This window comes from Uloborus diversus, unplaced genomic scaffold, assembly GCF_026930045.1.
Source record: "Uloborus diversus isolate 005 unplaced genomic scaffold, Udiv.v.3.1 scaffold_140, whole genome shotgun sequence".
NCBI classification, from domain to species: domain Eukaryota; kingdom Metazoa; phylum Arthropoda; class Arachnida; order Araneae; family Uloboridae; genus Uloborus; species Uloborus diversus.
Genome location: NW_026558099.1, coordinates 181,442 through 193,642, shown reverse-complemented (window position 1 = coordinate 193,642; position 12,201 = coordinate 181,442). Strand labels below are relative to the sequence as shown.

Genomic DNA, 12,201 nt, shown 5'->3' with positions numbered 1-12,201 from the left:
CACCGTTAATTAATGCATTTATATGCAAAATATAATCCTACATGTACATGGTCAAGCAAAACAAAATACGATTTTTTTTTTTTGCTAAACTCTTAGACAAAATCATTTAATTGATAACATCTTGCTTCTCTGAAGCATCTACCAAATAGTTTAACTCCTAACCTTCTGTTCTCCTGATATGGTTGGTCAGTGGTCGTGTTGCCCATGGAGTGTTTCCAGCTCTTTGAAAGCTGACAAATTTATTTTAGTTTAAATCATTATTTGCAAATGCTTAGGAGCAACCGACTCACAATTAGTAAAATTAATGAAGTGCTACGGCACGAAAAGTATAGTAGAAAGGCAGTAGGCAGGTGCACACGCATGGGTGCCACTTTTTACTACTGAGGATAGAATTCTCTCTTTAAAAAATCGGCTGAAAGATTTCCCTCCACGGACTTTAATTAAAATAAAATAAACTTTCAATTGAAGGACAAAAATTCGTCAGCCGATTTTTTATGATGGATTTCTGTTCTCAGAACTGAAAAGCGGCACCCATTTGCACACAGCAAACGGAAGGTTAAGACAATCATCAGTGGCATAGGCAAGAGGTTGGTCCCCAGGTTCAGAAGCCCCCTCCCTTGAAGCCCTAAACTCTAATAATGAAAACTAAAGTGATTCCCTTGTTTAAATTACTTGTTTCACCATCTAATCAAGTGCATGCATGTATGAGTTAAAATAAAATTCAAATCAAATCCATGGTTACTTTTATTTACATTTCCAAACATAGGATTGCCTTTTTCTAAGAAGAACACCTCTCATTTCTTGCTAGGCCAATGAACATTGTATGTGTTAAAACTAAATTAAACTTTTTATACAGTTTCAATTTTGTTAGTTTTTTAGTTAATTTTACCAAATTACTGTCTGGCTGTCACAAGAAAAGCCTCAGCCGAAATGTCTTGGCCTGTCTGTAGCTATAATAACAAGGCGTGTCTCATTTTCCCAACGAAAGCTTAATGTTGGCAAAACCCATACGACTGCCCAAAGAGGACAGGATGAAAGGCGAAATGGTGCCAAAAAACTCCTCCTGCAAACCCTCGCAGAAAATGAACGAAGTCCGTTTCTATGGCAGTGGACAGCTCAGGCTTAGCGGCGGGAGCTTTTCTCGTGAAAGACAGACAGTAGTCAGAGTTTTTCACTGAAATTTTGGCAACAAATTCTTACAAATACAAATACAAAAGTGACGACCAGCAATAGGCTCTGGGCCCAGCTAGACTGGTCCTAGTCAATTTACAATCCCCAGTGAAGATCAATGGCCCTCTTAAAACTATCTACTCCCGTGCTCATTACCACCTCTTCCAGTAAGCTGTTCCAAGGTTCCACTATGCTGCTATAATAATAATTTTTCCTAATATAAATGTTAGCCTCAGATTTAAATAGCTTAAAACAATGACTAATTGTCCTGTTTTCAGTGCTAAACTTCAGCCCCGTAACATCTTTTATTTTAATAAATTTAAACAATTGAATCATGTCCCCTCGGTCTCTTCTTTGCTCAAGACTGCACATTTTTAGCCTTCTAAGCCTGGAATCATAGTCGAAATGAGAAAGTCCATTTATTAGTATTGTAGCCCACCTTTGAACCCTTTCCAATACATTAATATCTTTCTTAACTTAAGGAGACCAAAACTGAACAGCATACTCCAAATGAGGTCTTACCAAACTTCTATATAAGGGCAGAAGAACTTCTTTAGATTTGTTTGAAATAGATCTATCGATAAACCCAAGCATCTTATTGGCTTTGTTACTAGCTATGTTACACTGTTGGCTGAACTTTAAATCCTGACTTATTAAGACGCCCAGATCAGTAACTTTTTCTGCCTGACTAATGACTGAACCTTGCAAATAATAACTTGTACACTTATTTCCATGCCCTAAATGTAGCACTTGACATTTCCCAACATTAACAGCCATACCCCATTTATCAGTCCACTCTGTAATATGATCTAGATCCTCTTGCAGCTGATTTGCTTGTTCTTCATTTTCTACACTCCTCATAACTTTGACATCATCAGCGAAACAATTCATGTTCCCAGAAATATTTTTATAAATATCGTTCATAAAAGCAATGAACAAAACAGGCCCTAACACTGATCCTTGAGGAACCCCACTTAAAATCTCACGCCAATTAGAATAATTTCCCCTTACAACTACTCTTTGTTTCCTTCCGGTCAGCCAATTTTTTACCCAAATGAAAGTTTTCCCTCCTATTCCTATATCAGCTAATTTGCTAAGTAGAGCAACAAGCGGTACCTTATCGAAAGCTTTTTGAAAATCAATGTAAACAACATCTACAGGCTTCTTATTGTCCAAAGCCATGGTAACTTTGTCATAGAATATGTAATAAATTAGGTGCACAAGATTTACCTTTCCTGAAACCGTACTGAAAACTAGTCAATAGATTATTAGTAATATTATTAGTAATGAATAGTTTTACTATTTTATGGCATTTTTTAAAAAAAAAGCGGATTTTTTGACCCGGCTAAACTGGTTTCCTCCCTTAACTTATTTAAAAAATAAATAAATAATAGAATAACCATAAAAGCTAAAACCCGCAAATTTGAAGATTGAAATTTCCAGAATGCTGAGAATTGGCAGAAAAAATCACATGCACCTACATTCTCAGTACTGTAAAATGGTGGTAACTCATAATATTAATACCTCCTGCTAATTGAGTATCTTAAGAAAGAAAAGAATAAACAAATGATCCATTTTTAAATATTCATTACAATGTTTTTTGAAACAGTTGTTAATTAAACATTCATTACAAAAGTTTCATTATATTTGTCTCTGAAAATGTGAAGTTTTACATGAAACCTTCTGTACAAGTAAGTGGTGGCAATAAAGTTCAGGCCTTTAGTCTAAAAAGACTAAAAGTTTCAAGTCAGCATAATATCTGGGACACATTTTAATATGTTTGATAAACATCTGAATTTTTTCTTCTAGCTGAAAGAAAATGTGCAATTAAGGAATTAAAATTAATATATGGTAGAACATCATTCATTACCTTTTCAAAACAGCTTCTCACACTAGGTTCAATATTGCTGCCCCCAAATGCTGCTATTTCACCCAGCAAACGAGGGATCTACAAAATAAATAAAATAGTAACAGTTAATAAAACATAATAATAACAATAAATAAATAAACAAGTTACACACAATAATTTAAAATTGCTTTTTCTATAAGAGAAAACATACAAAAATGAATAAATAAATAAACTTACTTGCACACAATCATGTAATAATAGACCCAATTTCCTTTCATCAGCACAACCATTTACATCAGCAATCAGGCAAAATAAATCTATTCAAGTATGCATAAGAAATAAATTAACTAAAATGCAAACAATCGTCTTAAACCCTTGTCAGTGCAGCCTGAGCCCAGTTACTGTTTGACCATCAATTACATGGAAAGGCTAATATCCAGTTTATAGGCAGAAATGGACATATCTATTAGTTTATTGGGGTGTTAGTTGCTTTGTTTCAGATGTGCACTTTTGCCTCTTTATTATTTAGCCTTAGTTTTGTAAAAAGGAAAATTTGCTCACAGCAACATTTTTAAATCTAAAGTATATTCGATCTATATTCTCATCGCAAAAAGTAATTGATTTATTATTCACAACAAAGTTTTGAGCTTACTATTTTGCTTTTACGTTCCTGATCGAAATGAAAATATTTTTTTTTTGTTGTTGTTTCCATGGTATCTATTTTTTGTTTCCCCTTATTTTATTTTTGAGAATGTAATCAATGAATAAGGCACTAGTGACATTATAAAACGCGTGCATGAAAATCCCATTGTTATTTTTCCTTCTCCCATGCTAGATTCTTTCAGATGGAATAGTCTTTACTTGGCACATTGCCAAATTACATACAATCCATGGTCAAACAGTATATTTGAATTGCTTGAAGCGGGTTCAGGAGACATTGGCACAAGGGTTAACTGAGAAATAGTGATATTTTTCGCAATAATGAGAGTGAAAGATTTTTAAAAATGATCCAACTTTTTTGTCTAAAATTTCAACTTTTCCATACTTTAACTAGTTTAAAGTAAGACAAAACAACGTTAGAAGAAACACAAATTTGCAAATTACAATAGACACGTGTTTCGGCGTTACAGGGAATGCCTTTTTCAATGCAAAAGATAATGAGCTTATGGATGAAAAGACATCCGGCAAAAGCTTTTGTCAGATGTCTGTTGTAATTTGCAAATTTGTGCTTCTTCTAAGGTTGTTTTGTCTTACTTAACTGTTCAGCACAAAGGTATTTATTTATCTTATTTAACTAGTTTGTTTATCAAATTATTTTTTAGACAAAGACTGATGCAAGTATAATTAACATGTCTAGACCAAGGAAAATCAATTGCTGGACAAAAACCAATTATAATTTCATGTCAATCATAGTAGAATTTTTAGTCATTTCAAAAGATTTGATTTTCAGTAAGAAACATCTCAACATGGAAAAGGTTAATAGAAAGGATAGCATCTTGCTTTCGTAAGGCACGCTTTCACAACGGTTAGCATCTTTAGGCATTGTGAAGGATGAGTTGGCATATTTGGTTATTTAAGAAATCTAACTATTTGGCTATTCATAACATGACATTTACTATTGATGTTTTGCTCAAATAAAGCTTCTACAGCAAACCTATGTATGTAGAGAAGGATTTTGTTTAGTTTCATACAGCTAAGAGGTGCTTTATAATTTAATACAATAACTGACTGATTAAAACTTCAAAAATATTTGCTTTTTAAACACAAAACTTTCTTCAATTTTAAAACGTTTAAAATAAACAAAACTATTCAAAACGAATTTGAAAAAGCTTTATTACTACAGAAATTCAATGTAACCGAAGATAAATTAATACACTCTATAACAAAAAAAATGATGCACCAAGATAGGATAACTCCTTCTTGGTGCGTGGATTGTTTTGTTATAGAGTGTATTTTGAAATCGTGATAGCAAGATGCATGCTTTTTTAATATTTGGACATAACAAAGTATGGGAGGAAAAACTTATCTAGCATTTAAAAATGTAATTACTTACATCTAAATTTGTCTTCTAAACTTCCTCTACTTAGTAAAATGATTCCTACTTTGAAGGACAAGATACGTATGTAACCAGTTCTAGTAACACTGGAAAGAAAAAAACATATACATAAATTATTCAGAATTATCAAAACTCCAAAAAACAATAAAATAAAAAAGAAGTAATTTCTTTACAAATTACTGTTTTTTTGAAGAAGTACCAATGGGCTGTAAAAACAGGAAATTCAAACTAAAGCGAATGGTAATTAGGTAAGTTACAGCAATAATGAAAAAAAAAGAAATCTTACATTTTTACAATAAAACAGAGGTCATTCCGGCCCACTCCACCTTTCTATGTATAAGGTTCAATACTTATGCTGCTATGAGGATCAAACCCAATTGGTTAGCACTAAAAATAGGCTAATACTATAGAAAGTCAGAAAATTGCATTATTATGTTCAGTTCAGAGAGGGGTCATTTACTCTGCCTCAAACTGTTTGGTGATAAAGAAATCTATAATGGAGTCATGGTCATCCAAAACATCCATTGTTTAACAAAGAGACAATGCATGCAAAGAAGTTCTAATTGGAATACCTTCTGTAAATAAAATCATCCAAAACTCAAATGAGGACAGAACTTGTAGGATATTTTTTCCAAACAAAACGGTAGTAAATATCGTGTAATTATGTTCACCAGATCTTGAACTAAACTAATCATTCCTCACAATTTTGCTTAAAATTGTGCTAATTTCATTCTCTCTAGTAATATTCTATATCACTCATTTTACGTTAAATTAGTTTTTTAGATTTCCAGATGCCAAGATATACATAATATTTCTTTAAATTTGGAAGTTCTGTACTCACATGTATGGGTTAGGTACTTACGGTGTTTCTTTCATAACCTTGAGTCCCTTTTATAATGGATATTTATTTATTTATTTGTTTGTTTTTTCATTAACAGTGATGGTGTGTGATGAACTTCTTTTGAACATTGATGAAGTAAATTTAACTTGAAATATATTGGGATTTCAATATTTATATTTTTTAGAAACTCTTAAAATACATTTCTTTTTGGGTGTCACACAGTATAAACGCCCCCCCCCCCCCCAAAGTAATGTTACTATGTTTGATAAATTAAATATAATTTAAAATATATCAGTATTTATATTTCTTAGAAGTTCTTAAATACATTTTAGAAGTTAGCCACAGAAGGGTGTTGCTCCTCAATATGATGCTACTGTGTTTGAACTTAAATTTATTTGAAATGTTGTGGAAAGAATTGTGAATCGAAGTACTTATATCTTTCATAATTCATAATTTCTTAAATGCACTTAAGTTTCCCAGCTCAGAACATGTCACCAAACGTATAAGCTTCCTCTTAATCTAGTGGTGATGCTACTGTTTGATACAGTATATATAATGTAAAATATTGGGAAAATTACGAGAATTGTTGATATTTTTCGGAACTCGTAAATCCATCCCACCCCCTCGGTAGGTCACACCTAAAGTGGACCGCTGCTTCCCCCCCCCCCTGGTTACGATACTGTATAAGGATGACTAATTCTGAGAAAACAATTCATGCAGAGCTATATTTCAAAGAGCTACACTTCAATTTCTTCATATGGGCGGGAATTAACTGTTATGCTTTGATTGTATATTAAAGCATGTATTATTCCCCAACAGCATTATTTTTTGAAGGCTTTGGTTAGCTGGAAAAAATCAAAAACTTATACACACAGGACATTTTTTCGAGAACTGCCCATATACTGATGTAGCTGTGGGTAAAAAGTGGAATTCCCTACTCAATAAAAGTAATAAAATCCGCAATTCATTGCCTCGGTCTGTTAGAGTGACTTGTTTTTGTGTAATCACTGGACAAAAACATCTGCATAGAATTGGAATAAAGGATTTGCCCTACTGACTTCTGTGTTGCCAGGGTGAGATGGACGGTGATCATCTCAAGAACTGGTCCATTATTTCAAAATTTTTACACGACAACTCTAAGGATGCTAAATTTTATTCACATTATTGTTCTACTTCTTGATCTCATTGGGCTGCTTGTCGATTAATGGCAGAAATGCCAGTATAGCGGCATAGGATTTTAAAAAAAAACATTTCAAAGCAAATGAATATACAAGTTTAAAAACATGAGTCGATGTAATACTTACGTATCATACAAATTGAGCAACCAGTTGAGACATAAGTCCAAAGACAAAGGAATATTGATAAGGGAATTGTTTTCTGTGGCGATTCCTTCATAAATGGATGAAAGACAAGTGACCATCTCTGGAACACTGATTAGTTTATCATTTTGTGCCCTCAAACCATGCTGATCAAAAGCATTGATGGCATTATTCATGTTCACCAAGTCCACTGAAAGTAAATTTCTATATAAGATCTATATTATTTATGCCATATAATCGCCTCAAAACAACAGTAGGATATCTTAATTTTTAATCCTGGGATTAGATGTCTTTATGTTCCTCTGAGGTGAGGATATGTAGAGAGAGAGAAAGCTCCAAGAAAGGTTATACATGAGAAGCTACATTTATTAACAGCAGACACGGAAAAAAAAAAGGATCAACAAGACATACTTTAGATTTATTCCCCCATACATAATCATTTGTATAAATGCAAGAACAAAAATTGAGCCTGGCTTGGAGAAATCACCTCCCAACCCATTGAACTTGTTCTCAGCAGTTGTTTCCACATCACTGTCAGGAACTCCTACTAAATGGATGTCGAACTTGATCTGTATGGGAAGTAGCTTCAGACTTCAATTGCAATGACTTTTCTCAATTCCAAAGTTTAAAGAAGTCTGGAGCTACCCTCCAATAACCCTCCAATACAGCGCAAATTTGACAGCCAGTGACAAGTTCCATATCTGAATTTAAGGAACGCTTATCATGGCTTACTTCAGGGGCAGATCCAGCTTCTACTTTTGGTGGAAGTCATTTCAAGAAGAGAGGAACATAAGTCACTTTTGGGAATAAATCTGAAACAAATGTTTCATCACAGCTTTAGGCCATGATTCCCATGATCCTTCCTCTAGATCTGCCCGCACCAGGCTCACTTAAGGATTTCTTCACTGAAGGATTAGTTAACTGCACACTTTCTCCTAACCCATCCATCTTTTTTCTCCTTTGCTTTTATAAAAACCTTGCTCAATTGTAGAGAAAGGATTATATGACAAAAAAAATTATTAAAGATGAACTATTTTCTTTATTCATCTATTGTTTTTATTTAACTGGTAATTTTTACATATTTTCTTCATTAATATGAGGATCACTTCATGTGAAATCAACAAGGCACTCAACCTGACCCTCTCAGATTTTTATGAAACTTTCAAAAGTCACTCTTTGACATCTTGCATTTATATACCATTTTTTAAAACATCTACTGTTCATAATTGATGAGCAATTAATTTTTGAAATTTTTTAAATGCACTTCTTTTTTTACTCGCTGCAGTGCTTTGAAATGTTATTACCCAAGTTCTATTTGAGCTAGAGGTGTTTAATAGCTCATTTTAAAGACAATTATATGCACTTTAATTTTATACGCAACTTAAATACTTTTAAGAAAACCTGTTTCTGCAAAGTATTAAAATTAAAAAACCGAAAATGTTTTGAGACAGTCTTTTAAAAATGTTGAAAAAAAGCCACATGACAGATAAGGAATAAATAAAACTCCAAAAATTTTCAGAGTGAGACCATGAAGGAATCAGCAGCTGCAGTAAAAAGTAAAGAACAGTTTTGTAACTTTTGCTGAAATGTAAGGTTTTAGAGGAGCAACAAACTTGTAGATCAGTTTGTTTTTAAGATATTATGCCTCATTTAAAAGTGAATTGCATACACTTTAAATTGATAATAACTTGAATACTTATGAGATTTTTTTCCCCTAAAACATTAAAAACTAAAAATAAATAAATAAATAAATAAATAAATGGTGTTAGTTGAAAATTTAAAAAAAAAAGTTTAAGTCGATAAATACTTACAACACACTTTCTTTTGAACAGTGCGAAGTTTCATGGCTGTCCTATATGCTGAATACCTGATATCATTCAGTTCAGCTGAAAAAAGAAGTAAAAGAATTAATCCGCTATCAAAACTTCAGAAAAACTTACAATGATGAGTGAAAAAAGAATTTTAAAGAAAGAGAATTTCAAAAAGGAATATAAAATAAAAAGTAAAACATTTACAAAGTTTCTATTATTATTGGAAAGTTAAAAGAAATATAAAAAATAAATCTTTGCATGGAGCCTTATTTCGGGCAGAACCACAGAGAGTGCATGGTACTGCCTGAAATAAGGCCTCACGTGTGAGTTTAGAGAAGTGTTCGGTGTGAGCTTAATTTTTTGAAGCACAATATAAGTAGAGAGGGATGGAGAGTATTTTCAGCATCTGCTGTCGATGGGAGTCATTACTAGATCTAGATGTAACCATCCACAATGCAAACTGAATCATAACTTAAACATTCACTGAGAAATAGGGGGTTCAGGGTTTTCTACACCCCCCCCCCTCTTCCCAGATCATTTGCAATTCTCTCAGATGTTGTTAGGGGAGGAGTTTTCACAGGCTCGCCTTTAGGAATTTTTGGAAATTGAAGCCAAAATTTAAGATAATATTTCATGTTGTTCGCGAGAGGAGTGACGCAACCTTGTCTTTTAAAATGTCTGTAGGAGAAGAATATAAAATAAACCCCCAATTATATATCGGCAGTTGGATTATTCACGGGTCTTTGCAATTTGTTTTTGTTTATTTAATGGTCATTTAATGTATTTTAAACTTATGATGGTTTCATTGTTCGTTTTTAGCTTTTACATATGTATATTTTTTACATTTAATATTAGATGAAATGTAGCAATGTTTCTAGCTATAATTCAAATGTATGTGAGAGTCATTTTTTAGCAATTGTATATAGTAGCATCGCTTATCTGTGGTTACTGTGCCACCTTATTCTGCGGAAAATCAGGAGTTCACTGTATTTATCTTATTTGAAAATGTTTCAAAATATTCATTTTTCCATCACGAGTTTAAATACCGCCCCCTTCCAAAAAAAAAGCAAGGATCACTTGGAGCGGAAAGCCGTCCCGCACCCTTTCCAGAGCTGACATTAAGCTGACCCAATGGTCCATGCATGCAAAAACATTATTTATTTTTTATTTATTTATTTATTTATTTATTTTTTTTATTTATTTATTTTTTTTTTTGAGGATTATGTAATGTCCCCCACCCTCTCCCCTCCTTCTAGCTCTATTCTTACTTATTTTGAAACATCATTAAAGTAGTTCACTTAAAATTATGATGGGTTTTTCAGAATAATCTTGGCAAATTGCCGCCCCTCTTACTGTTATGCCCCCCCCCCCGGCAAGAGCCACTCCTGCCAACCCCCAGGTACGCCTCTGACCAGCACACCAATTATCTGAAGCTCTTACAGTAGTAAAAATATTAATGCAGTATTTAAAATGCTCTTACCTAAGGAATCCATCAATTCAATCATTTTTGGATGGTCCCAGTGAGTAGTTTCAGTTAGATGGCTGGGGAAAAAATTAAAAATCAAAACATATTTTAACTTAGAGATTTAAACAGAAAAAAATCCAAAAATTTCAAAGAATTTCACAAATCTACTTACTTTACATAATAAGGCACTTTGTTTCCTGCTACTGCTCTTTCCCATGGATGACTAACAGATGCTGCAACAATAAAAGCAATTTGTAAATCTTTAGAAAATACAGCAGTATACAGAATGTGTAACTTTTGAATGAAAATATTTTTCAATTTCAAAACCATTTGCCGTCTTTTTTTTTCATTCTTAAATGAAAATGTTACCTACTAGAAGTAACCTAAACATAAACAATGGCCCAGCTAAATTCCAATTATCTTACTCATAAATTAAAAAATAAATAAATAAAATAAAAAAATACCTTGGTCATAGAAATTTATAAAAAAAGAAAAAAAAAACTTTTAGTGCTTGAAAATAGAGGCCAATTTAATATCAAAGTAGTAATTTTGTTAATTGTGCAAACAATGAGCTCTTTTAATGATTAGTGTGAATCTAATATTAAGCTCTCTTAATTAAGGTACAGCTTAAATTTTAGTTATTCTTTCAGTTCAAATTTGTGTCAAAAATAGCACAGTATTAATATATTTCTAAATTAGTAAATTTGAGAATGTAGCGGTAGTTTATAATTTTGTGTTTAAATAGTGACATTGAAAAGGTCTGTCACGGAGGTGAGGAATTTTCCATTAATATGGATACATTTTTCAGGGATTTTTTTTCTTTGTTGCAACAATCTGCACATGTTAAGTTTTCGAAAACATGTGCACTTCTTTTCTTATATTAATTTACAACCCTGAAATTCAAGTTAACCGAGGTGAGAATTCTCAATAACTACACTTGGTTTTCAAAACAAAATCTACCTTCTTGTTTTTCAACAAAAATCTCACAACTTCTTTATGGCTGCAAATAAACAAGGGGGACCCCCTTGTATCCTGGGAAGTAAAAGGAGAAGTGCCTTTACTGCCATCCATTAATGAGAAATGGCATTTTGTGTTTGGGTAACCAAGGTTAGAATTTATTGTGTGACGGCTTTATTATCCTACTAAAAAAAACTAAAACACAATATTAAAAAAAATTAACATACTTAAACAATTAGCATTTGAGACACATGTGAAAGAAAGAATAAATAAATAAGTATATACTTTTAATTAAACATTTTATTAAGTAGCATAAACTCAGGCCAGGAGTGGGACATGCCACGGAGGTGAGAATTCACAAGTTGTGAACCAAAAATGTATTAAAATAAAAATTATTATTAGAAAATTGTTGGCAGGTATAAATAGATAGATTTTTGATGAAATTAAATAACATTATTAAATGAATTGTTCCTTTAACTTATTACTGTAAAAGGCATGTAACAGAAAAGTTACACTTTTTAGAGCATGACCCATACTCTACAGACTTCAGTACTAATTTCTCAAATAGTGTCCTGTTTGTGTAAAACTGAAAATTCTTCTCATAGTTTTGTGAACCTGGAGTTAACAATCAAATCATATTCTCTTAGAAAATTGCTGTTTTTTTGTCAAAATATAAAAATACTCATGTTTTTGTGACTGTAAAAATAAAATTTCACAAATTAACATTTTCACA

General features: G+C 32.4%; 1 protein-coding gene across 1 annotated transcript in view; it reads right to left on the bottom strand.

The window, feature by feature from the left end:
* Nucleotides 1-12,201, bottom strand: part of LOC129232956 (dystrophin-like) — a 105,925-nt gene that overhangs the window by 30,591 nt on the left and 63,133 nt on the right. Inside the window, exons 10-16 of the mRNA XM_054867045.1 lie at nucleotides 10,684-10,744; nucleotides 10,527-10,588; nucleotides 9,047-9,121; nucleotides 7,221-7,425; nucleotides 5,073-5,161; nucleotides 3,257-3,336; nucleotides 3,041-3,118 (exon numbers count right to left, since the gene is read on the bottom strand). Coding sequence (XP_054723020.1) covers nucleotides 3,041-3,118; nucleotides 3,257-3,336; nucleotides 5,073-5,161; nucleotides 7,221-7,425; nucleotides 9,047-9,121; nucleotides 10,527-10,588; nucleotides 10,684-10,744 — 650 coding nt within the window. The remainder of the gene's footprint in view (nucleotides 1-3,040; nucleotides 3,119-3,256; nucleotides 3,337-5,072; nucleotides 5,162-7,220; nucleotides 7,426-9,046; nucleotides 9,122-10,526; nucleotides 10,589-10,683; nucleotides 10,745-12,201) is intronic.